Consider the following 27,692-nt stretch of genomic DNA (forward strand, 5'->3'; position numbering starts at 1 on the left):
TTTGCTCACTCAGTTGCTTCCTTTAGCACACTTTGTATGTACTATGAAATACTTAATATTAATAGGGTGGCTTGTCTTTCAGAGAAAGAGCAGACACAAAGGTCTTTTACAAGACTGCAGCACAAAATTAGAGCCTGCTCTTCCACTACACATGGCATAATTCAACATGCTATGCTACATGCTGCAGACCTTCAAAGTTCTTCCACACTGTGTAGAGCACATGGCTAGAAAATCCTGGTTCTGTTCCTCATCATCACTGAGAGACACTGTACAATCCAGCAAGTCATTTAATCCTCTACATCTGAGCTTCCCTTCACATAAGGACAAGCAATTATTCAATATCTTATTAAAAAAAAAAAAGAAATAAAACCCCACATGAGATCTTTGGATGAAGTGCTCCATTTGTATACCTTAAAAGGTCCAGTAAGGAAATTCCGACATGTAAGAAAATGACAATATTATTAAAGGTAACCTGGTAGAGGCCTTATAGTTCTACAAAGTATGCCTTTCTGAACAGCTCTGTGGTGACAATGATGGGGTTTGGAAAATCCTACTGATTGGAAAATGTGGTGAACCAAGCAATATGCAATATTTAATAATAGATTTTCAGAGAGCACAGTAAGAAACACCCCCTCAGTATTTTTGAAGTTATGCCTTCACATCACTAACAAATATGCTAGATATCATAAAAATAACAGAGCAATAACAAATTTAGACAAACTGTCATAAATTTCTGAAATATATTACAAACCAGAAGCCATAAGTTTTTCAAGCTCCCTTCATGGCTGCATCTGTGTTACAGGATGGTTTGGGTATGAATGATGAAGGTCATTTATGAACTGTCTTGATTGTCAAAAGCAAATTACAGTTTTGAATGTTACTGACAAAGAACATCATAATGCTTTTATGTTAAAGGATAGAACTGTTCCCAAATGACATCCCAAATAAAAGCTTTTCATTATTACTTCTTCCACTTACTCCAATGAATTTGTCATTGGACTAAACGCGAATCTCCTCTTTCAGAAAGGGTACAGGGTAATCACTGAAAGCATGTAAGCCACCGAACTACCCGATACAACTTTTACTCCTACAAGACTTGCTGCTTGAGCAATTTGAAAAACGCAGGCAAAGGAAATCAAAGGCTAATAATATGTTTCTAGACTATACCAAAGTTCTAATAGCAAAGCCAATATCCATTTGTTAGAGCTAATGCTATTTTCTTCCTCTGTTATTGCTTTGTATCTTAACATGAGCAAAGGTTACAGCATCCTCATATTTCATCTCCAGCCTAAACTATCTGATGAAGTATGTGATGGAAGTCAACAGCAATTTTGTTTTCATTAACCAAGATAATAACTGGCCATAAATAACTTCTTTCCTGTTACTGTGAAGTAACAGTGAAACCTCGGAAAACAATTAACAAATCGCCCATCCTCTTCCTTAGAGGAAGACTGTAACATGCCTCACTTCTGCAACAGTGCAAAGAATGCTGGAGTTTACATGATTTATTCAAATTTTGTACAAAAAACAGGCATCAACCTTTAAGACTGGAGACACAGATTTATCTATTCTGGTCAACCTGGGTATACTATTAGCTTTTTTTAAAGAGTAACATCCTGAGATTTTTGTGGGGGGTTTGTTTGGGTTTTGTTGTTTTTGTTTTTTTTTTTAAGAATAAAGGAAAAAAAGGTTTCCAAAAGGGGAACATAATTCTGCATTTTCACACAAAGACGATGCTTATGGCAGTTTACAAAGTAAATCATCCAATCTGTTACAAAATTATTTTGGCAGAAATTTTCTTGGATTCTCTGATGTCAGCTGTGTAAATGAATCACAAAATAATTTTGTTGTGTGGTATATTTATTACAGAGCACGTGGGAGAAATGACCAAGCGTGAAGTTTATCAGGATGGTGGAAGCATGTCCTCTGAAACGTTACAATTAAGGCATAGTACCTTTAGATGAATTGCAAGAAAAGGCCAGCTTGGGCTGGCTGCATGGCTCCTGGAGACACATGCTGGGGACCTGGTGTAGATGTGGTCTGCCAAAGTCATGAAGACTTGGAACAAGGCATGTGTTTTCCTTACTGTATTTGGAAAAGACCCGAGAAGGTGGTCACAAAAAGAAGAAACACCTAAGTATATGGTAACAAAAGTACATAGTATTCAAGTCTCAAATGTTACTTTAATTGGCTGTCAGGTTTTCACGTTCATAATGCTGTACTAATTAAAAATGGATTTAGCAGACTTAGCTCCTGATAAAAATCTGGGCGAAACATTATGCAGTCTCACAGCTGCCTGGAGAGACAATGGATTTGGACCTGAGGTTAATTAAGATCACTTCATGTCTACCTGCACCATTGTTTGTGGATAGCACTATTCCCACTCCAAGTCCCGTATGGAGAGCATGTTGGGACACCGAATGTACTCAGAGTAGCCTACCACTGTACGCTCCTGCTTCAGTTGAGGGAGCTATTACTGAACTCAGTATCTATAAGTGCCCTTACACAAGATACCGAAGTTCACACCCCTTTTTGGAACGTAATCGGTAGAAAGAGAAAATGAATGGGAACAAAAAAAAAAGTGATAGCAAGAGGAAGAATACTGACAGTACTTTCAAGGGGAGCTGAGTGTAAGTCCCCTCTGCAGTTCGCTAATTTAGAAAAAATACTCTAAAAACACTTAGTACATTCTTTTGCATAGGGCTTTAATATTTTACGTCACTGTCAGGTATCACATTTCTGTTTGAAAATCTGAATCCAAACAGGTGTTTGACATGATAATGCACTTCCTTTTGAGGAAGGAATCATACACTGGAAAAACCCAGTTGCCTGCTGCAAAAATAATACCAAATAAAGAGGGGCTGTTCATGATCCTACTCTCAAAGTATTTCAGTAAGTTCTTATACTGAGCCACAGCCCAACACCACGCCCTTCTTACCACTTGACTTCAGCTGTGGCAATAGTCCGTAGCTATGGTCATAGCAGGTTATTGGCAAAGCGCCCTATCAAGTTTTGTTTGCAATTGGGTCATTCCCATGATGGTAAAGCTTACTGGATTTCAAATTCAAAAACTTTCACAAGGCCACACCTAGTAGTTACTCCACTTCACGTTCAGCAGTCAAACACTTCAGTGTCACGCCGGAATGGGCAGCAGCCTGTAAAGCAGGTTGACATCAGACACCACATCACCTGCGTGACTCTTTCACAGCAGCTTGAGACTAAGGAATGCAGTACGCTCCTGGCTGTACACCCCCCCCCCCCCCCCCCCCAGCAAGATACTTGTTCAAAGGCAACTAGAAGGCTGATTCTGGAGGACGGATACAGGAAAAACAGCTGCCTAAACATGTAGGGTAGTTTGACACAAATACTGTGGGCAGCTCCCACCGTTCATAAATCAAGCTGGGAAACGGCTTCGTTTCACACAAAATCTTAACAGCATTTGTCACATTTAAGGTGAGCTAGTTTTATTCCCATCGTGGTGCATATCAAATAGAGTCATTGGAGGAGCTGTGGAGACCCGGCTCAGGTACGCAAAGAAAAGGACCTCCTTGTCTCGCTGTCCAAGAGCGCACAGTTACAATAAAGGTCTCAACATTTAAGCAGGAAAACAGAGGATCTGTAGGGTGGGGTTTGGTCTGGAGCAGGGATCACAAAGCCTCTACACAACATTAGTAGTAACCTTCGGAATTTTATTCCTTTTTTTATAGTTTATAGGGGGCAGTTATTTCAGCTTTCATTGGAGAGCTGAAGAAAGGACCAATCTGATCACTTAGATTCTAGAGTTCGATTGCTCAAGGATGCAGGTTTGCCAACTCAGCTTTCATACTGCACAGCTATCTATGTTCTCTCTCCTTCACGGAGTGCCTTGAATGGGTTGAGTGTTTGGATTTGCAGTCCTACGAGTTCGGCTTTTAGTGACCTTAGAGAAGACCAGAAGATCAAAGCTGTTATGCCAGGAAATCACACCCTTTTAGTAAGAGTTTGTCCTAGAGTCAGCTGCTTCCCAGACCACAGACACCAGAGATCATTTTTAGAGTTGAAAAAAAATAATACAGGAGGGTATTAGGTCACTGTTCTGTCTTTTGCTTGGTCAATAATGCTCCACAGTGTATGAAGCACCAGGGTATATCAGAAAATAAAATCAGAAGTTACCAAGGCATTGACATCATTAGTGCAGTTATAATACACGATAGAACATGGCACATACAGGCAAAAAAGCCTGGGCAACAGCGTTCGGATATTAGAAAAAGTGCATAATATTTTAATTACTTGAGAGATTCAGCAATAGGCCAGTCATTATACATATATATACACATGTACACACACAGGGATGAAGGCACCAATAAAAAATATATATATTTTTTTTTAAATTAGAAATACAGAGATTTTGAAACTCTGGCCACTCAGTCATGATAAGCTTTGGACTCCAAGCTTTGGAGAAAGGGTAGGAACTCTTTGAATTCCCATGGAATGTCCCCTTCCTCTTTGCCTGCATGGTCCAAAAGTGGACGAAGGCACCTCAGTACACTTAACCGTGAGCAGGTGGTAGTGCACCACACACATACTGAAAATGAGAATAACACACTGAATGAGACAGGCTGCTGTTCAGCCTCCCTTGTGTATCCATATTATACTTCTATTTAGGTAAGTCAACACAACAGTAAGAAAAATGTGAGTTTAAACTAAGGACTGATCTTTCCTACTGTAAAAATACTAGTGAGCATTTCGCTGTTTTCACAATGAAGACCACCTTCCCAGACTGCGTAAGAGCAGTTACACTGTCTTTTGGATTATTGTCTTCTGTCCCTGGTGGTGGGCCAACATTTAGAATTTCTCCAGTTCCTAGGAAATTTATTTTCTATTCTAAAAAGGCTTAGGGGAGCTATTCTGGGGAATCCTCATTCACACTAAGTAACTTTTATCTATATTAAAATTATTTCTACGCTTTAGTCTACGTGGGTGGAGGAGGGTAAAAATCAAAGTAATGCATTTTCTTCTGTTGGGATAAACAAGCTGGTGTGGGTGGTTGTGCATGTTAAAAATGAGAGAAAACCCTTTTTTAATGTTAACTTTCTATTACTCATCTGAAAATAGCTTCACGGAAGCCAAATGTGCCTCTTTATTTCTTAAAGATTAAAATAGTCTGAAAACAAATTTTAGTTTAATTCATCATCAACCTTGTTAACTGCATTTTTCATCTACTTGGAATAGCTTTACCATATATGGAAAGACTTTATGAACACACTACAGATTTTGAAAAGGTCAGAATTTTTTTCTTTTATATTTAAGGCTGAGTATTTTATGGGTCATTGAGAAAAAAACCTTTCAAAAACAATTCAAGGAGGTCTACCTGAAGTGTGATAAAACAAACAAAATATCAATTCCATTTCTGGATTAATGAATGAAGTGCTTAACCTCAATTTCAGGATGACCGGAACTTGTTCCATTTACCACATCTTTTTCCCAAGTACTGACATATAATAGGAATGTCTTTCATTGACATAGTATTGACATAGTTTTCCATACTTAGAAAGCACATTGGGAAACAGCTAAAATTCTGATTTTATAAATTCAGTCTGTACAAATTTAATTTCTAATTCAGTGATCAGAACACAAATGATCGTTAAGTATTTAGCAACCAATGTGGGAAAACCTATAAATCTAACAATAGCACAGAACAGGAAATATTCTCTTACTGAAGATACTTCAAGGCAGTTATGGTTTTAGTATCAGCTTCATAAAAGAATCATATTCTTCCATTTTAAGATGAATTGTAATTCAAAATTCACCCTTACCAGCTCTTCCATCAATTTATTTTATTGACGGTTATTAATGCCTATTAATCACTAGATTACTTTTAATGGGATTTACTAGTGAATGACCTATCGGAATTTCAACAACTTAAGATTCCTTTGGGGAAATACACATCTTGTTTTGTATGGCATACTAAGTTATTTCTTTATAACAATTGTACCGACATTATACTACAGCATCTAAATGGATGAAAAATTGCTCATTATTCATAGTAGGAGAAGGCATCTCAAACAAGTGATGAATTCATCAAATCAGTTGAGAAGGGATTAGTCATTTAAGAGCATTTTAAAGAAGCATTTTGCTACTTACCCACATAGATTAATCTAAATTACAGCTAAAATTTACATGAAAATGTATCATGTACTGAATACAAGCAACAGAAAAGTTTTGTTGTCTGAATTGGGTTTGCATGGCAAGGATTTGGCAGCAGGGAGGGTGCAGGGGTGGCTTGTGTGAGAAGGCCCCAGAAGCTGTTCCCATGTTGGACAGAGCCAATGCCAGCCGGCTCCAAGACGGACCCGCCGCTGGCCAAAGCTGAGCCAATCAGCAATGTTAGTAGCACCTCTGTGATAACATATTTAAGAAAGGGTAAAAAACACTGCACAACAGCAGCTGAGAGAGAGAAGTGAGAATATGTGGGAGAAGCAACTCTGCAGACACCAAGGTCAGTGAAGAAGGAGGGGGAGGAGGTGCTCCAGGCGCTGGAGCAGAGATTCCCCTGCAGCCCCTGGTGACGACCATGGTGAAGACCATGGTGATGCAGGTTGTCCCCCTACAGCTCATGGAGGCCCACGGTGGAGCAGATATCCACCCTGCAGCCCACTGAGGGGAGCCCATGCAGGGGCAGGTCTTCTGGCAGGACCTGTGGCCACACGGGGCACCCACGCTAGAGCAGTCTGTTCCTGAAGGACTGCACGCCGTGGAAAGGACCCATGCTGCAGCAGTTCTTGAAGAACTGCTGCCCGTGGGAAGGACCCACGTGGGAGAAGTTTGTGAAGGACTGTCTCCTTTGAGAGGGACCCCACTCTGGAGCACGGGAAGAGCGTGGGGAGGAAAGAGCAGCAGAGACCAAGCATTATGAACTGACCGCAACCCCCATTCCCCAACTCCCTGCACTGCTCAGGGGGAGGAGGTAAGAAGAGTTGGGAGTGAATTTGAGCCTGGGAAGAAGGGAGGGGTGGGGAGAAGGTGGTTTTTAGATTTGTTCTTATTTGTCATTATCCTACTCTGATTAATTGGTAATAAATTAAATTAATTTCCCTAAGTCAAGTTTGGTTTGCCCATGATGGTAATTGGTAAGTGATCTCCTTGTCCTTATCTCGACACATGAGCTTTTCATCTTATTTTTCTCCCCCTGTCCTGTTGAGAAGGGGGAGCGACAGAGCAGCTTGGTGGGCACCTGGCAACCAGCCAAGTCAACCCACCTCATTGTCTTGGAACTTCTTAGTTAATTATGTCTTCTATTGTACATATACATCCCCACTATGTAAACTATTTGTCTGTAGCCAGATCTTCCTCTGTATAAGCATAGGACCCTAAGGCTCAAAGCCATATAGATTTAAATAGAACAGAAATAACTTTAGAGTTTAAAAGTTTTGGAAACTAAACTTTAAGATGATGCCTCTGAAAGGTAATGGAGTTACTCCGGGCTGAACACTTACAATCACTGTAGAAATATGAATGTTAAATGCTTGCAGTTGGTCAAATCCTCTCCAAGTCTGCATATTAAGGCTTTACCTGAAAGGGTCCAACAAGCTGCAGGAGAGGAGAAGGAAGAAATCCAAGAGCACATCCTCCTCAGAGCATGGGGTTTCAACTCATTGACAGTCACATCGCTTAAATTATCCACAGCAGACGTGCAAACCTAACAACATGCAACATGCCTCAAAGCACTTTCAGTACAGGGTGTAAAGATGATTTGCACAAAAATCTGTGAGCTAGATAAACAGTTATCTGTTAGAGACAGATAAAAGTTAAGTCAGTTGTCCAAGGCCAGAGAGAAGATGCAAAAATGCAATAGGGAATCTACCAATGAGGAAACAGAATAAAATACATTTTGCTTAGATTGGCACAGAGAAACAGGGAATATAAGAACATTCAACTACCTGAACAGCTTTTAAAAGGCAGCATAGGAAAGAACAGAGTTGAATACTTAAGTGTTTATTTACATTTGGAAGGTTTTTTGGAAAATGACGACTTTGCCTCCTGGCTAGCTAATAGGGCATAACTCCCAAGCCACAGACTCATCCAGACGTCTCAGTCATGTCCAGTGTCCTGGATTTGCAGTGCTGTAAGATGCATGCCAGTCAAGCATCAAACCCCTCTTCCCACAGGACTTGTGGGATTGTTTTGGTGAGTACAAACGCAGGAGAAAGAAGCAGGCTGTCAGTTTGACCGTTCTGAAATCCATCATCAAATGGGCCAATATTCTAAAATTAAACCCTTTCACTCTTTTCATTTTAACAAAGCTTTGTTAAAACCTTCCAGCAATTTAGCCTTCCATATCAGAAAGAATTCTGGGATACTGTTTTGAACCTCTATCATGAAAAAGAATTGGAAAACTTGTCATGTGGAAAGGCAGAATACAAGGCCATGGATTGCCTCTCTGAAAACAACTTGCTGCCAAGCCCCCCGAGATTTAAAATCAAGGCTTGAAGCACTCCTAGCTGAAATGTTTGATCTGGGAGAGGTTCCCTCTCTAGTTAGAGCTTACAGTATAAAAAGAAGAAAGGTGAAGCAAATGCTGAAAAGGAAAGCACAATTATATTTTAAAATTGCTTTTAGAAAGAGGCGGTGAGAGCCCTGTCTACTGGCACAGTCGGAATGGCATAGAATAAGCACTCCACTACATGTACAAAAGCAAGCAACCTCACACCGGCAGGGAGACAGACTACTCTGTTGCAATCACTGCTCTCTCAAGAAATATGTTCTGACTAGGAGCTTTGGCTTTAAATCACTAAATCATGCTTGCTTTGTAAAAATGCAGAGTGTTCTTTGCCATTGCTTTCAGTCTTACAAAATCTCAAATAACATATCTACATCCTACTGCATTCCTTCTTTTATTCCAGGACACAAATTTCAGCTTCTGCAAAAGCTACTTGCGCTTTCTATCATGATACTCCAAAGCATTCAGAATTAGTCATTTAATCTCTATCCAGGCTAAAATGGCTTACTAGAGAAATCTCAGCTTAATAAATTATGTATAAGAATTCTCTCTTTTATGTAGCGTGTGCGATCATTTGAGCTATAACATCATTTATGGCTGCAGCAGAATGAACTGAGCAAATACACTGTGGTACAACCCAGTGTAAGTTAATATTGGTCACAAAGCTCGTACACATGGAAAGAAGCAACTGCCAAAACCAGAATGCTTGCAAGTGCTGCCAAAGGCCTTTCATATTGCTAAAGAAGGTGCCAGCAAACTTGCACCTCATCACAAGCAAAAGACAATGACAAGTAGCTATCGTGCAAGCTTCTCTCTTCTTACGCTTCTACTAACCCGGAGCTATGAAGTCCAGGCCGGACCCAGAAGTGTTTCAATATTTGTTGGGGAAAAATAGACCTCCATCCAGCCTGTGAATCCTGCTGCCCTCCAAACCTGCAATATTTCTCTTTGGTCTAGCACACCCTCCGTAAGGGTGAGTTTGTCACTCGACCATCCCACATCCCCCCCAGCGTCTACGCTCTGGTTCCTCTCTGAGATTCCAAAACCAGAGAGAAACATCAAGTTAACCTGCTTTAATTTTACAAGACTGTTAGAGCAGGAAGTGGGCCGAGAAATCCTCTGTCAGCTTCCTTTCAGCTGCAAAGCCCTTGAGTCTGGCATGCAGCCACCTGCAGCCACAGACTGCACTTCCAGTTTCTTAAGATGTTGGAGAAAGAGATGCAGCGGCTGATTCTCCCCTGCTTCCAATTAGATGAAAATGTCAATGACTGGCAGCAGAAAGAGTTAATTAAAGGTCTCCTTTCTCTTCCCCTTTCGGAAAAATAAGAAGTTTTCTAAGTCTGAGCTGCAGCCAGAGGTAACTAGACAGCTAATAACTTCAGGAGGGAATTTTAGTCACTCGAGGAAACTGCTCCGGGAGTCGCCTGACAGTGAGCTGACAGCTTTAGAAAAGAGGAGATTTCACCGGTGTTTGTCGAGAAAGCGAGTGAAAGGAAACTGTTTTCACAGCACAGACACGGACAGTCACGGTATGCCAGGGACAGAGCACTGGAAGTGTCTCCCTCGGCCACGACGTCCTCGGACGCCACAGGCAGTAACGTTTCATAACTGTGAAGGGAGGGCACAAAGGGACAGACCGACAGAAGCATCCTGCCCTCCCAGCTCAGCTCAAAGCTTGCAGCATACTCCTACAAGCCAGGTGCTGCAAAGCTTTTGCTCTTTTTGCCCTGAAGGTTTTTGAACATATTCATATTCAGGCTTGGCAATGCCAATTAATGTGTTAGCTGCAGTAAGATAAGGGTCCTTACTTTTCCAGACCGGTAGCAAGAGCAGCACAAGGAATGGAGGGAAGATGCTTTTTACGTTGCCTAAATCCAGCTCTACAGTTAGCTACGGTCAAGGCCAACGGGGTTTGGTACCTTACAATGCGCCTGCATGTCTGCTTATTTCTGTCACAGTCATTAGCAAGTGGATCCAGACCCCAGTAAGTGCGGGGACATCTGTAAGGTCAGCACTGCTGACTGGCACCGAAGGCTCTGGGACAGGGATTCCCATCTCCACGAGGGCAGGGATCACTGGAGACCCAGCAGACAAGGAATATGTGAACGTGGTGAAGAGTGGACCAATGCTAAAGCTCACTCGGGCGGAGCAAAACTTGGCTAGAAAGCACCTTGCGCTATGCAGTGAGACTCGGTACCGTGGCCAAGGGAAGGCATATGCACCCTGGGGATGGGGACACCTCAGAGGAATAACCAAGTCTAAAAATATACCCATGAGATCCTTCAGGAAAAAAAATCCCCAAAGCTGCTTTTTTATGTATTTGGAATCTGTATGAATATCTTTGGGATGAATATACAGTATCTACGCTTCAACTAGTTGAACGCTTTTGGAGCCAGAGATGAAACTGTTTATTGAAATAGAAAGTGTAATTCTGGTATTTATATTCCAAAGGATATGCAATACATCACAAACATAACTCACAGGAGGTACCGGTTCATCTGAATTCTGCAAAATTCCATTTGCAGAAATAGACCAGGAGAAGTGTTAGAAGCGACAGGCTGGGGAGCTATTTCTATGAAAGATTCACAGATATTTAAACCAGATTAAATTCCAAACTCTAAAAAGTTGCCTTTTAATGTGCATTATCTCCAACCTCTAAAGCAGTGTACCTTCTGTGCATTTCCAAAAGCATATATTATTTATATTATTTAACATTTGCATTCTGATTGCAATCAGCCTTCTTTCAATAAAATAAATAAGATTACAGTCTGTTAACCTATAACCATCAAACTCTCGCTTCCATTATCAATCAATGCCACTTTTCTGCTGACTGCAACTCAATTAAATTCCAATTATTTGAATAACTGGATGGAAATTGCTATCATAAAATGTACCTTTTTATTAGGAACACTTTGTGTAGAAAATTGTCAGCACAGGAATTACGATACTGTGGTTAAAAAGTGTTTTGTAACTTGGCCTGGGAAAAGCTACGCCAATGAACATGGAGGGAAAGAGTGTCACTTCTGGAATAAGCATTGGATTCTAAACTGGGACTTTTGGCTCAGAGCAGATCCAAAATTATGCGACTCCGCTAGCATTACTGTGAGCTTTAAGAGAGCTGGTTCTTCTATGCCTCAAAGTTTGTTATTCCTACTGATGTCAAAAAAAAATTAGTTATATATTCTTAGTCCATCTTACCACATTACCCACAGTGTCATTTTAAAATATGCCAGTCAGTGATACCAATGCTTTAGGTGATGTCAATACCAAATTCTTTCGTTTCTTTTATTTCTTATGTTAATTAACACCAGGTAAGTAGCTGGTTTTTAAACTTAGTTTTTAACAGGACATCTCTCAATCTTCTTGCAGCTGTCTTTCTTTTCCTTGTCCTGCAGGAACTCAATGCCATTTGAAAAAAATGTCCTATGAGGAAATCCTCAAGTATAAATTTGCTTCTTAGCTTTTAATTACATTAATTTTCTACCAGAGCTTTGATTTATTTGACCAAAGTGTGGATAGCACATTCTTCTTTGCCCAATACCAAAAAGCTGAATTCTTTGATGTTGATAACATATGCAGATAGAAAACATCATCACATTATTTCAATTTCAGTATGCCAACTCTAGGTACCAAAAAAAAAAAAAAAAAAAAATTCTATACTCTAGGCTTAAAGTCTAATTTTACAAAACAGATTTTAAAGATGAAAAGGTTTCTATTTTTTCAGGTGTAATTATCTAGGACTTACTTGGCACCTGGAAGTTACCATGGAGAACTGTTTCTAGGAACAAAAAAAATCTCCTATCAAACATATTTCTTTAGCTGATCTCAAGTATCTTTATATCGTAATATTTTAAAGCAAGTATAGGTGCTCCAATGTATTTATTTTCAATGTAATATTATTGTCTTCTACATTGTATCATAAAATCGTATCAACTGAATAATGCCTACTACAGTTTTAATAAATTTCTACAGAGGTGGTTCACTGAAGATTACACAGAGAATTTAAAATGGGATATTAGGTTATGATGATTCACATCTGACAAAATAACTTGAACTGGCACACAGGAAGAAATTAAGAGAGCCAAAAAATCAAGGATAAGAAAATGGAAATATTATAGATAAGCAAAGTAATTCCAAAACATGATTGATACTAAAAGAAACTCCTCTTGATAGAATCAGTCATGTTCATATTACTTTTCCATTGTGATTACCGTTGTTGACTTTTACTCCATATATTAGATTTCATACCTTTCCTTCCACTTTCCTTGTAACTTCAGGCAATGCCTCTAACATCTTTTTAGCTGCTTTACAAACTAAAGTTGCAGAAAGTAGCAAATACTGTTTATCACGAGTGCATGAAAGTTCGCAAATATGCTGGAATCTGACCACTTCATAGAAATGTAAAATATTTTCATATATACACAGTCCAGCTCCCTATAAAACTAGCACTGGAATAAATACTTATGGCCTTTTGACTCTACATGCTAGCAATGTCTCTTAGGCAAGCCCTGGAAAACCTTAGAAGAGAGGCTACGAAGAATGCCAGAATTCAAGCAATTGAGTTTTTTCATACAGACAGCCCTTAAAAGTGATCATTTGCATGGTATATGTTACAATCAAAGGAACTTACCCTTTTTCTCAAGTTGTAGGTCAAAATGAGATTTCTGGAGAAGGAATGTGAAAAGGCTGTATAGAACTCCAGCACTTTCTGCAAGGCATCTCTCTTAATCACATGAAGATCACAGTAAGTCAAAGCCCTTACATTAGCACAGGACTGGGCGAGGGTAGACTCCTTCCAGAACACATCACCAAAAACGTCTCCTTTGCCTAGAGAAAAGCAGCAGCATTGCTTTCAATGACAGTACTATTTCCACCAAAAAACCAAAAGAACATACATCTCATTTATGCAGTCAAGATCCTTCTATTTTATGTGGTCAGAAAAAAATTCTGTCTGGAAAAGAAAATAATCTTTGAAATATTTCACTGATAACCTTTTCCACTATCTTTTTATTAATTACAACAGCCCAGCAACATTTCATAAGAATAAAGCACAATCAGAAAGTGTTTCATGTGACAAGTCCCCTTTAAATATCAATAAAGGTTTTCCGCTAAAAATCAAGAAAAGCGGTTCATTCTTGGTTCATGTTCTCTTCTGATACTTTTCAAAGAGATTAATTGAGAGGAAATGCTTTCTCCCTTTCTTCTTTTAAGTGGCACGCAAAGGATTTGTTTCTTACATCTATGTTGTTGAGGTTTCTTAATCTGGCTAACAATTACCCACTATTGTGTCAATAAAACTATCTTGTATAGTACATCAGGGCAGTTGCAGGCTGTAACGAAAAACTACTATGCATCAGTATTAAAGTAAGTTTGCCCTAGTTCACTAGATCATTGCCAGAAAAGTCTGTCTTTACAACAGTATAAAAGAGCAGATCTCACAACTCTGGTGGCTCTAATGCTTTTCAGCTGGTAAGAGTCTCAACAAAACCTTTCGGTAGTTGTGCATGTGTGCCCCTATATAACACAGCAGAGGTTTAAGGTAACAACGTAATCCAAACCAAGAAAAGTACAGGTTAGTTATCACCAAGATAATACTGACAAGGCAAGAATATTTCGCTGTTACACATTGGAAGAAAGAAAACATGGCCATTTCCTTACAACCTTCCCACGTGCCTGTCTCCATGAGCTTGGGGCAGCCAGTGAAATCACTACTGAGGAATACTGCAACAGGGCGTTTGCACCCGTCTGGGCACTACAGCGCAGGGCAAGTATACAGAAATCTGCCTGAGGAGCAGCCCCCCGTCAGGATTTCACTGGTTATACCCCAGCTCAGGCTGGGCACAAAAGGGAGCGTTTAGGAGAAAGTGACAAGCTCCTTTACAGAGTAATGGTCGTCTTTTTTCAGTTTTCCAACATATAATGCTAACAAGATAAGAATATTCAGTTGTTACCTTGATAATGAAAAACTACACTGTTCTTGTTTGGAATGGTATTTTCCTCTGAAACCTCTGCTGTGTTATATCACCACTGCACACCACTTTTAAGACAAACAGCAAAGAAATACATTCACAATGTCTATCAAGTTGTGGTAGGGACGGACCACAGGGTCCGTTGTCTTGTAAGTGATACTTTGCCTGTAGCAATTCTTGAAGCCAAAGCATCAAAATATATATTAGTTTATTGACTTCACCCGAGCCGTTTTAGATTTCATTCCCTAAATAAATAGTCATGTATGAAAGCCTATATGAAAGTCAAGAGAACTATCATGAGTAAAGAGGTCAAGAAAACTTCTCAGTTCAACCCCGAACGCCCATCTCAGCCCTTGAGCTGTACTCCCACCATTACGTAATCTCTTCCATTAGATGATAAGCATTTTCTCTTTGAGGAGAAGCTATCAGCCTGATGGTAAACTATGCTGTAGCACAAGAAGCTGTGGTTCATACTGATGTGCTCCCAGTCTTCCACAAAAGCCCTATGCGGTCCACCTGCCAGGGACCAGTTTAGTCCCTGAACACTTTGGAGGAGCATTGACTATACTTCCATTTTAAATGCGTACATACACTGAAACCACCTGTTTCATAAGCACATTTTTTCCCCACAAAGTTAGGCAAAGGCACCATAATGATACCCTTTCTTCCACCTCTAGTCTCTTTACATAGGACAGTGCCAACATCGAGAAATACTACAAAGGCTGCGTATCAGTAAGCGTGGTGGTAGTCCAATAGCCCGGTGCAGTAAGCAACTTTTCATTTTAATGGCAATGACTTTTCACATTTTCAATTATTTAAACATATGCTTTTTCAGTAAATACATTAAAAATGGCCTAAGAAAAAAGCTTCCATGCACTTAAAATAGATCATCATCTACAAGGCTTTTAGACAGACAAACACACAACATATTCAGAATTGAAGTGAAACAATTTTTATGCATCATAAAAACTGATATGCTTCACTGGGTAAAAATGGATTGTTTGCCTTTGGAATAAATATGCTTTTACTCGCAATCTTCCAGGCAATTAGCTAAACAACTGTTTTAATTAACGCTCTGGAATCCGTCAAGATTGAAATGTGCCATCACTGATGAGCAACAGTTAGAGCTAGTAGTCCAAGCATAAGGGAGAGGAATTCTAGCTCATTTCTAGGTGTATTTCTTAACATCTCCAGACCAGTTTCCCTACCTTAAAATGACAATAACTATTTTACTGCCCCACAGTAACATGAAGAATAATTAGTACAATGCAAGTACAAACAGCATGGTGCTGCTTTGCCCACATATGAAATGACATACAGCAGAAGTTAGTTACATCTTACTCTTTTTAAAATGTAATTCTGCTTTTCACATAACACAGAAAGACACGACTGTGTCCTTCACCTGTGGCAGCAACCCCAGTTTCCCCTTGCTACCTGTAACTCCCCCAAATCTCCCCCTCCTGCAGCTTCCTGCCACCCCAGGGAGCCGCTTCCCATCGCTGGCAAGAGCAGCACATGAAGGAGCTACGTCTGCTGGGTGCCCACCGAGCCAAACCAACCCGAGAAAAGCAGCACATGAACCACAAACTGAGTCAGATTACGGAAGCCGCAATTTTTAAGAAACAAACCAGGCTAAAACAAGAAGTTGTACTGTTTTCTATCATTAACAATTTCCTTGAAGTTAACCGAGTTAACAGCCAGTCATCTAGTCAAAAATCCATCCTACGTTACAGTCCGATGTCCAAAGCAAGGCACACATGCAAGCATCACACTGCTTTGTTTCTGTCAAGTGCATTTTCTAAATGATGCATACCAAAAGCATCAATCTAGATTGTCAGATTCTAAAAAAACTTGTGTTTGGCATTCAGAGCAAAATGGGGAAAAAAAGGAGCAGTAGGAAGTCTTTATAGCAAGCAGGAATCAAAATTCCATCCAGGAGTATCTGAACTGGATTAGAACAATTGTCCTCTGATACATAATAAGGAACTGCATACCATCTCCCTTTGTTTCTATGTTCTCCATAAAGTAAGATAAATCACTCAGGAAAAAGGAACAAAAAAAAAAGAGGGCAGATTAAGTGGGTGTTTTATCAAAAACACCTGTAATTGGAAAGCAGGAAGAGTAAGGCGAGACTTCTAAGTGTGTCAGAAGGTGGTTGGCAAAGTCTAATGGCTGCATTAGACAACCCGAGTCAAAAGCCTCTTTTTACATACAACTCCAGGCTTTATATAGTTCACCTTACCTCTGAAGAAAGATTAAAAAGCTAGAGAAATGCAGATGGCCGTTTGTTTGTCACTACTTTGCATTTCTCATTCCCAGCTTGCTGAATTCCAGACATTTGCCAGGAACGCTATCTGTCAATCACACTTAAAGTGGATGATCTAAGCTTTTACCATGAATCATTTATATTCCCTGCTGGATTTGTGGGCTGAGGACCTTTTCCACTGTCAGGTCAGTATGCACTGGAAAGCCAAATAGTTTTCTGCCTTTTATGTTTGCTTGTTTGTTTTAATTATAATAACAAGTCCCCAAACCCTGATATATTTAAACACTGAAGAATTATAAAACCATCACCTTCTGTTTCCATATTTATTCTTTCCCAATCCTTTCTCCATATCAAATTCGCTATTTATCTTACACGTGAAAAGAGGATTTCTCTGTTACTACTGCAAATTCAGCCTGAGTCAGGCAAAAGGTCAAGCCACATCCACTCTGTCTCCTGAAAGCAGCACCAGTAACGAAGATCTGATTATTGCAACTTAGCCAAGTGTTTTACTGATTTTGTTCGAGACAAGAACCCCACTCGCACATTACATACAGCTGTATTGCCTTGATGTGCCTACCAGAACAACCCTTGGTTTTTTCAGTCCTCCGAACAGGAACTATTGAAAGGCTCTCAGAGAGAAGATATTCATAGAATCATTGAGGTTGGAAAAGACCTCTAAGATCATCTAGTCCAACCGTCAACCCAACACCTCCATGCCTACTAAACCATGTCCCGAAGTGCCACGTCTACATGGTTTTTGAACTCCTCCAGGGATGGTGACCGGAGGAGCTCAAAATATTGATATTCCACCCTACTCTGAAAAAATACAACTCTATGTGAAATATTTTGACTGACAACGTACTTAATTCATTTTTGGGTCCTGGATGGGAGTCGTGGTGCAGTTTCGGTGTGGTAGCGGCCAGGTGAGAAGATGAGGCCATGGATTCATGTGCTGAAGGTCTTCTGAGTTAGTATGGACTTTGACGGGATTCACACGAATCCATGGATTTTCAGTACGTCAGACAAAATATTCATGTTAGAATCATTCTCAAACCAATAGTAATAGTTGTTACAGCAGCCAAAACCAGAATCTAGCTCAGGTCCCTTCCAGATCTGCCTTAATCTGCACATTTGAACTATAGAAGAATTGTGATCTGACATAGTCTCAACGGACCCAAAGATAAGCTAGAATGACCAAACACTGCTTGATGGTACCTCAGCAGCAATGCAGCACTAAGCATATCTTGGAAATCAGGTGTTAGCAAATACTGTTATCTGTGATGCTGATCCACAGCGGCTGCCGCACCTGCGCAATGACTCTCCCAGCACAGCTCCCCGAAGCGCCCACACTGGCCTGCGCCCTCAGGATTTGTTCTCCACCTCCAAGCAGTGGGAGACACCAACTGCTGTCAAGGCAAACACAGATTCTCTGTGTCGGTCTCTATTCTAGTGACTGCTCAGTTAAAATGCTGCTGAGCCTTAAAAACAAACAAAAAACTTGGCCTGATTTTTCTCTCCCTCCCCCCCCCCCCAACAGATTTGAACAGAACCAGATGATCTGAGGTCCTACCAACTGTATTCAAGCATAATTCCACTCAGGACAGTGTATTTGCCCCTGGTGTTCAAAGCCAGTGATGTGAGACTTGGGTCCACACCGAGTTGTTGGATCAACAGCCTCTGTGATCACTCCATGTCTATTTGGCTTCAACTGAAAATCTTTCCCTCTCCTCTCTTCCCTCATCTCCTCTTCATCTGAGTAAGGCATGCAATTTAAATTTTCCCATTTTACAGAGAGAAGAAAGATTCAAGGAAAGTAGAGGCACCAGAGCAAAAATAATTTTTCTTCTTGGTGCATTGTTTTAAGGCAACAAATATCTGCCAGCCAGAAAAAACAGAGCTACCATTTGGCATCAAGGTAGAGTATTCAGTATCCATCCCACAGATAAATTGCACAACTTGACAGCCACTGAATAGCCTGTAGTTTGGTCCTCCAACACAGTACGGTTGGCAGGAGATGATGCATGGAAGTGATTTGCTGCTTTGGATTTTCTTAAGATTTCTCAAGTGAAAACTCAGGCACGTAATGAGAAGTGAATGACCAACTGCACTGCAGAGAATATACTATTTTTCATTAATCAGAGGTTTTAATCACTCTTTTCCTCTAATAAGACCTTAAGGAAAAAAAGCCAGAGTATCAGAAACCAAAAGAAGTGTTACAGTGATAATAAACTGAAGTTGCACTTTCAGTGATTTGCCTGGTGCACAAAGAGAAACACAGTGTATCTGTTCGTGTTTTAAAACACAGCTTGGGAACATTTTGCAGACAGTTTACTATATAGCTGCATCAATTTTCTCTGTTGAAGCACATCACTGTACAGACAAAATAAAAACATTTATTTTAGAGCATGGCATGAGTAGCAACAACATGAATTAGTTACAGCTAAGATTTCTATTATTATTATAATTAATGTGTTGTCTCTCTGAATAGAGTGTGGATTATATTTCACTACTTGACTTACTATGATGAGAAGACTTTCAAAATGTCAACTGGGCCCCTACCAGGCTTATTCACAAAAACCTAGGAGGCTTCACCAGAATCTGAATCATTTATCCTTAGTTGCTTTTTAATGGTTACTGTAAAAAAATGTTACGAATATGTGGCCAGTCTGTACAAACTCGGAAGACATGGAAGTTGCCAGTTCAAACAACTAGAGTCACAAATGTATTTGAATTTATTTGCATTGGTTAAGTAATAGGAAAAACACAGCTCAGTCTGTTGCCATTGCATGGACAGCGCTAGTTCTCCGATCAAAAAACCTGTATGAGAGGCTCAAATTGCAATATCCTCAGAGTTATTCCCCAATGACTTAGAAACGAGCTTTGTGTTATAGCTATTGCTCGAAGCTTACATTAAAGCCCCAAAATTTGATTTTTTTTAATTTCAAAAGCATTCAAAGAGTTTAAAATAGTAGATTTTGCCTTCTAAAATATATAAAGTAAATACTTTTAAAACCTCACAAAGTTCAAAGCTATAGCATACTTCATTTTATTTAATATTTCTAGCAACTCCTTGAGGATAAATTTAACAATGTTTCAGAAAGGTACCTCTGAAAAAAGTTTTAATTTGAAACTTGGAGAAAACAAAGAAAAGTAAGTGTTCCATGAAGATTTATTTTTTGGATTTTTTTTTTAACCGGGCTTTTCAGTGAAAAAAAATCTTCTTCCTCCAAAATTCTGAGACAGAAACAAAACCCTACCCAAAACAAAAATGAAAATTAATTCAGTGGTTCACCTGCCAGAAATCAGGGCCTTTATAGAAACCCAGTTTCTATTTCTTTGTTAAATTATAATTTCTACCTTTTCACATCTCTGTTTGGATGTGAACGTGATGGGCAAGCCTTCCTAACACAGCCTGAGATATCAGGGAACGTGGTGGAACAGAGACACCCATCTCTACCACATCTGTTTCAGCTCTCAGTGCATCACGGATCACTGTTGCCAGCAACCTGCCAGACACTACCATCTTCCAAAGGGGACTTCTTCCACATGTCGTGGTGTCAGACTACTCAAGAGCACATTATGCAATGTTGCATAAATTTGCAACAATAAAACATGAAACCGTGGAAAAAAAAAAAAATCAACTAATTTGAAGTGCCAAGAAGTTCATGACTGAGGCCTCTATTCACAGGGAATCCCCCTCTTCCCCAGTTATTCCAGCAAGTCATTCATCAAGTGTTTTAAAAATCTGTTTCTCCAATAACCTGCACAGTCTTAGACCACTTACAGATACCAGTGGACAGGGGCTTTGGCGATTCCTACTTTTAATGCTCTACCAGAAGTTAGACATAGAACAAGTAATGTCCGGCTGAAGTCTCAAAATAGGCAACTCCTGATGTCAACTCGTACTACATTTTCTAGATGTCTGGAGCATAGAAATAAGGAATACTCTCCATCCAAAAACACCATTTGGAATAAACCTATCTTTCTCAATAAAGGTTTTAGTGGTGCTCTTACATGCACCGTGAAATTAAAATTTTGTATTAATGTAAACCTCTTTATGCCAATGTCTTTTAAAAAGTTTAGCCTGATCTCCACTTCTAATTCTTTTGCTAATACTGTGCTTGGATACGCGTTGAGGAAATCAGACTTTGAAAATCGCTCCTTCAGTTGATGTTTGCTGAATCACTTCATAGAAACATGCAACTTGTCCAATCTGCCTCTACATGCCAACCTGAAGAAAAAGCGCCTTAAACTATAAATAGAAAAAGCACAATAGATCTACTGAAGATAAAGCTGGATTTTAATTTCAATCATTCCTTTTTCAAAGACCGCTAGTCACATTACAGTCTTACTCAATAGCACAAACAATGCTCTGACATTAGGTCACAGAATCATAGAATCGTTTAGATTGGAAAATCCTTTAAGATCATCAAGTCCAACCGTTAACTGCCAAGTCTACCACTACACCATGTCCCTAAGCACCTCATCCTAAACGTCTTTTAAGTACCTCCAGGGATGGTGACTCAACCACTTCCCTGGGCAGCCTGTTCCAATGCTTGACAACCCTTTTGGTGAAAAAGTTTTTCCTAATATCCAGTCTAAACCTTCCCTGGCGCAACTTGAGGCCATTTCCTCTCGTCCTATCACTTGTTACTTGGGAGAAGAGACCGACCCCCACTGCTCTACAACCTCCTTTCAGGTAGTTGTAGAGAGCAGTAAGGTCTCCCCTCAGCCTCCTTTTCTGCAGACTAAACAACCCCAGTTCCCTCAGCCGCTCCTCCATAAGACTTGTGCTCCAGACCCTTCACCAGCTTCGTTGCCCTTCTCTGGACACGCTCCAGCACCTCCATGTCTCTCTTGTAGTGAGGGACCCAAAACTGAACACAGTATTCAAGGTGTGGCCTCACCAGTGCCAAGTACAGGGGCACGATCATTTCCCTAGTCCTGCTGGCCACACTATTTCTGATACAAGCCAGGATGCTATTGGCCTTCTTGGCCACCTGGGCACACTGCTGGCTCATATTCAGCCAGCTATCGACCAACACCCCCAGGCCCTTTTCCGACAGGCAGCTTTCCAGCCACTCTTCCCCAAGCCTGTAGCGTTGCATGGGGTTGTTATGACCCAAGTGCAGGACCCGGCGCTTAACCTTGTTGAACCTCATACAACTGGCCTCGGCCCATTGATCCAGCCTGGCCAGGTCCCTCTGTAGAGCCTTCATACCCTCAATCAGATCAACACTCCCACCCAACTTGGCGTTGTCTGCAAACTTACTGAGGGTGCACTTGATCCCCTCATCCAGATCACTGATAAAGATATGAAACAGAACTGGCCCCAACACAGAGCCCTGGGGAACACCACTTGTGACCGGCCGCCAACTGGAGTAAACTCCATTCACCACAACTCTTTGGGCCCAGCCATCCAGCCAGTTTTTTACCCAGCAAAGACTACACCCGTCCAAGCCATGAGCAGCCAGTTTCTCCATGAGAATGCTGTGGGAAACGGTGTCAAAGGCTTTACTAAAGTCTAGGTAGACAACATCCACAGCCTTTCCCTCATCCACTAAGTGGGTCACCTGGTCATAGAAGGAGATCAGGTCAGCCAAACAGGACCTGCCTTTCATAAACCCATGCTGACTGGGCCTGATCACCTGCTTGTCCTGTACGTGCCACATGATGGCACTCAGGATGATCTGCTCCATAACCTTCCCCGGCACCGAGGTCAGACTAATAGGCCTGTAGTTCTCTGGATCCTCCTTCCAGCCCTTCTTATAGATGGGCGTCACATTTGCTAGCCTCCAGTCAACTGGGACCTCCCTGGTGAGCCAGGACTGCTCATAAAGGATTGAAAGTGGCTTGGTGAACACTTCCACAAGCTCCCTCCATACTCTTAGGTGGATCCCATCCGGCCTCATAGACTTGTGTGTGTCTAAGTGGTGTAGCAGATCGCTAACCATTTCCCCTTGGATTATGGGGGCTTCATTCTGCTCCCTGTCCCTGTCTTCCAGCTCAGGGGGCTGGGTACCCAGAGAACAACTGGTCTTACTATTAAAGACTGAGGCAAAGAAGGCATTAAGTACCTCAGCCTTCTCCTCATCCTTTGTCACTATGTTTCCCCCCACACATCCAATAAAGGATGGAGATTCTCCTTAGCCCTCCTTTTGTTACTAACATATTTATAGAAACATCTTTTATTGTCTTTTACGGCAGTAGCCAGATTAAGTTCTAGTTTGGCTTTGACCCTTCTAATTTTCTCCCTGCATAACCTCACGACATCCTTGTAGTCCTCCTGAGTTTCCTGCCCCTTCTTCCAAAGGTCATTAACTCTTTTTTTTCCTGAGTTCCAGCCAAAGATCTCTGTTCAGCCAGGCCAGTTTTCTTCCCCACTGGCTCGTCTTTTGGCACATGGGGACAGCCTGCTCCTGCGCCTTCAAGATTTCCTTCTTGAAGAATGTCCAGCCTTCCTGGACTCCTTTGCCCTTCAGAACTGCCTCCCAAGGGACTCTGGCAACCAGTCTCCTAAACAGGCCAAAGTCTGCCCTCCAGAAGTCCAAGGTAGCAGTTCTGCTGACCCTGCTCCTTACTTCTCCAAGAATCGAAAACACTATCATTTCATGATCGCCATGCCCAAGACAGCCTCCAACCATCACATCACCCACAAGTCCTCCTCTGTTTACAAACAACAGGTCCAGCGGGGCACCTTCCCTAGTTGGCTCACTCACCAGCTGTGTCAGGAAGTTATCTTCCACACACTTCAGGAACCACCTAGACTGTTTCCTCTCTGCTGTATTGTATTTCCAGCACACATCTGGTAAATTCAAGTCCCCCACGAGAACACAGGCTAGCGATTGGGAGATTTCTCCCAGCTGCTTACAGAATATTTCGTCTGCCTCTTCATCAAGATTGGGTGGTCTATAGCAGACTCCCACCACGATACCTGCCTTGTTGGCCTTCCCCCCGATTCTTACCCATAAACACCCAACCCTATCATCACCATCATTAAGCTCTAGACAATCAAAACACTCCCTAACATACAGGGCTACCCCACCACCTCTCCTTCCTTGTCTATGCCTTCTGAAGAGTTTATAGCCATCCACTGCAGCACTCCAGTTGTGCGAGTCATCCCACCATGTTTCCATGATGGCAACTATATCATCGTTTTCCTGCTGCACAATGGCTTCCAGCTCCTCCTTGTTGCCCATGCTGTGTGCATTGGTGTAGATGCACTTCAGTTGGGCTATTGATCCCACCACCTTCAAAGATACTGTCTTTGAAAATAATAAGAAAACTCTAATGCCATCCATAATCTTGCAACCGCTTCTTAAGCCTAAGAGCACAGCAGCTTGGCATTTTTAACACAGGCAGGTGTACCTAAATTTAAAACTCAGGTGAGAAATGAAGTAGGGAAGTAAGGGACTTTTTCAAAGACTTGGCCTTATATAACAACAGGCCTCAAAACACAAAATTAAATTCTGAAAATGGAGTTGTACACAAAGCAGTTTAGTTTAGGGAAACCTGAGTTAGCTCAGGTACTGGGGACAGTCTAAATATAGCAGCCTGGGCTCAGCACAGTTAACTTATCCGACATCTTCAAGCCTGCCGAGAAGCAATCTTCACACAATTGTGCGGAAGATGCAATGCTTTTCCACTGAGAACTTCTAAGCCAGACAATACTTCCGCACTGCTATTTTCCCTCCTCTAAAATAAACCATCCCTGTGCTGCCGTTGCCCTTGCAGTTTGCACCGTCCTATCTGGATGCAAATCTGTCCCACCAAAATCTGAATCAAGCCTCTTGTGTCTATGTCTGAATGAAATGCTTATGGCTAAAACAATTGTAAAGAAAACAAACAATTATTCTTATAGCGTTCCTTTAAGATTGCAATTAGATCAAATTAAATCAGCAGGAATTTCTCCACACAAAGCAAATGGAGCATTTAATATCCTGCTGAAACAAAACATGGCACACCAAGCTCTCTTACAATATCATGTTAAAACCACAGTCTCCAATCTTGTCAATGTTATAGTTTTGTAAATAACAATAAAAGATCTGTATTTCAGGGACATCCAATTTTCACTTCATCAACTCACATGTGATCTTAAAAGTAAATCTACGTGCATCCTTTGCACAGTCCCCCTTGCCCCCCCGCAAAAAAAGTTATATATCCCAATTTCTCCCTGATGAAGGCAGCAGCCAGGTCTAGACTATAAATTCCCATTCTTTGACATTCTCTTACTGCACACTTTCATACTTATGTAATATCTACATTCTGTTATTTCCCTTCAGCTTTGATAGCAGCAAAAGGAATAGCAACAGCAAACCGCCCTTGTGGAAGGCAATGATTTTCCTTGCTCATAATAAATTACTGCCTTGATCTCCCTTCCTATCTCATTCACTTTACCTGCCCTTTGTGGAGTCAGGAGTTGACCTCGACGATTCTCATGGGTCCCTTCCAACTCAGGATATTCTATGATTCTATGACTAACACTCTGCTAAACCAAAAGTCGATTAAAAAGTTTATTCTTTTGAAAGTTTTTAGCTCAAATAAGGATAGCAAGAACATAATAAATGCAGAACAGCTGGGGTGCACCACTTGGGATAAACTGCTTTACTCTTAGGATAAACTGTTTTGTGGGGGGGGGTTGTTTTTTCTTTTTAACTAAACCTCCTAGCAAATGTTATTTTTCTCATCCATTGCTCAGCTCTGAAGACCACAGTGGTTTTCAAGGCTTTGTTTTTTAATTGCTAAATAAAGGCTTAAAGGCTCCCAGCCTCTAATCAAATCTGCAAGACTAACCTCCAGTCTCACCATCCGTACACACAGACCCCCTTGCAGGGATCATCAAGACCACTTCAGCAACTCTGAGCAATTCACGTAAGTGAAGATCTGCTGCTCAGTCAGGCCCTCTGGGAGTCACTAATTGACAAATTTTGCAGCAGTCTGAAAATTTAAGGACAAGACTGCTTTCCCCACTGCTACCCAGAAAAAAAAGCCTGTCACCCTAATTTCAAGGGTCTTCTCCTTCCTCCCTCTAGCCTTTTACTGGAATGTTTTCCTAAATTTCAAAGATTACCCCAATTTCAAGCAGAAAGGGTTGGAACCAACCTGGGTCCAAGAATCACTTGCTTCCTTCAGATTTCCTAGAGAAGAGGGATTTTCTGTTCAGTCTTTGAGTATGGTTATGTCAGTCCGATATGACTTAGAATTTATTATTTTCTAATAAGATCAAAAATTGTTTTCTTGGTCATTCAAATATTTGTACATACACATGAACACAATATAAATCCTTTTCTAATAAGGCCTCCTATCCAGTCCTTCTGTGTATTTCCAGAAAATACTTACAAAAAGTTAATCTTGCTAATATGCCATTATTTTCTATAATTTTCATTAAATTTGCTATGCACACATGCAATTGGGGACATAACACAAGAACTAGCACTTCCGCTAGCAATGGTGAGGAGAGATTAAAAAGGTCCAGACTAAAAGGCTGGAGGACCAGGGAAGTACCCTGCTAGCCCCAGCAATGGCATATCATCTGCTCAGCTGGACTTCTAACATTAGCTCCTTGATTACTGCAGTTCAACAATCTACGCTCTCACGCTGCACTGAAAATGTGTACCTTCATAGTGTGAAAAAATAGAAGAAGTGCACTGAAAGGCAGTTTAGGTCTTCAAGCTTCCCTAAATTAAGAAACAACAACTAGCCATGCAGGCTTATTTCACGCTTCTACTACAATCCCTTTTCGCCTGCACGTTTCAAAGAAAGCTGCAGCCAGACCTTACGGTCCCTGCCTGAAAGACATTTAATTCAGGAAGAATCTTTTAAGAAGATATTCATTAAATTAAAATGTAGCAAATCTCTCCTGAGCATGAGTAAATTTCAACTTTTCAAAGCCCTGCGATAAGGTCAGGTTTTCACATGGCCAGCGGCTCAGCCTGAAAGGTCTGCTCCAAAGCAGAGACACTAGAGCTGCCAAATGAAGTGCACGTAAATGGTTGATTGTTTTTAACAGTGACAAAACAACCCATTTTCTCTAACCACATTTGGATAAATGGGTAAGTTTTTAAGCAAGAGTAGTTCAAAGAGATATGTCAGTCTCAGATGGATAAAGCAGTATCAGCCCAAATGGGAAGGCTTAGAAAAGTTAAAAGCAAAGCCAAGTTGAAAACAGTCTCTTAATGGAAGTCCTGCATGACCTGTGCTTCGCTCAGTTCTCTTCAGGGCAGGGACTGTGTGGTTTGTCTCTATCTTCCACAAAGTGCTGAATGTACGTCAGCGCTTCACCCTACACAATAACAACGGTGTAAATGGAGGAACAGCGAACTACAGAAAACAGAACTGTATTTTCATCCAAGCAGCTTCCCACTAGCTAATCTTCACTTCTACGTAATCCCGCTCATAAACTTACACATTAACATAGAAAACCATAGTAATACTGTGGCTTTTCTTGCTATGTCTTCCTTTTCTGACCCATTCGTATTAGAATGAACGACAAATAAATCAGTCACCTGGCTTAAAGGTAATTTTCTACTTTTTTGGTTTTGTTTCTTTGACACATCAAATCCAAAGACTGAGTTGCATGAACATCAGTAATCTCTTATTTCAGCAGAAATTTTGGATAGAATTCAAAATTACGTCTTTCATCCCAACAATTCAAACTTTATATAAAATGTATCAATTTCTTTAAATTTTTACTGTAAACATTGCAAAGAATTTTTTTTTAATTTACTCATTTTTGTGTTTGTCTCCAAGTCAAATTAATGGGGAACGCAATCTTAGGAGACACAAAAAAATGTACATTTTTTCACTGCTGGCCTGTGTGCAATTTCTTCCAACTCAGTACTTGTATTAATCCAAGTCAATCAAAGTCATTGCTTTGTTATAAGAACATAAGCCCAAACTGAGAATATACCTGTCTCTTGGGTATTGCACAGAACTGATCTGGAAGGGTATTACGCAAGTGTACACAATACACTCCAAA

At 40.7% G+C, this 27,692-nt stretch overlaps 1 protein-coding gene across 3 annotated transcripts in view; it reads right to left on the reverse strand.

Annotated features, from left to right (window-relative positions):
* KCNH1 (potassium voltage-gated channel subfamily H member 1) overlaps nucleotides 1-27,692 on the reverse strand; it is a 194,631-nt gene that overhangs the window by 68,886 nt on the left and 98,053 nt on the right. For 2 of the 3 annotated variants that reach the window (XR_012774827.1, XM_075496359.1), the window contains exons 10-11: nucleotides 13,110-13,306; nucleotides 12,225-12,257 (exon numbers count right to left, since the gene is read on the reverse strand). Coding sequence is in view for 2 of the 3 variants with exons in the window: in XM_075496359.1 (XP_075352474.1) it covers nucleotides 12,225-12,257; nucleotides 13,110-13,306 (230 nt within the window). In the remaining variant the exon portion in view is untranslated. The remainder of the gene's footprint in view (nucleotides 1-12,224; nucleotides 12,258-13,109; nucleotides 13,307-27,692) is intronic. The other variant, XM_075496358.1, reaches the window with a different exon arrangement.

Source organism: Mycteria americana, chromosome 3, assembly GCF_035582795.1.
Source record: "Mycteria americana isolate JAX WOST 10 ecotype Jacksonville Zoo and Gardens chromosome 3, USCA_MyAme_1.0, whole genome shotgun sequence".
NCBI lineage: Eukaryota > Metazoa > Chordata > Aves > Ciconiiformes > Ciconiidae > Mycteria > Mycteria americana.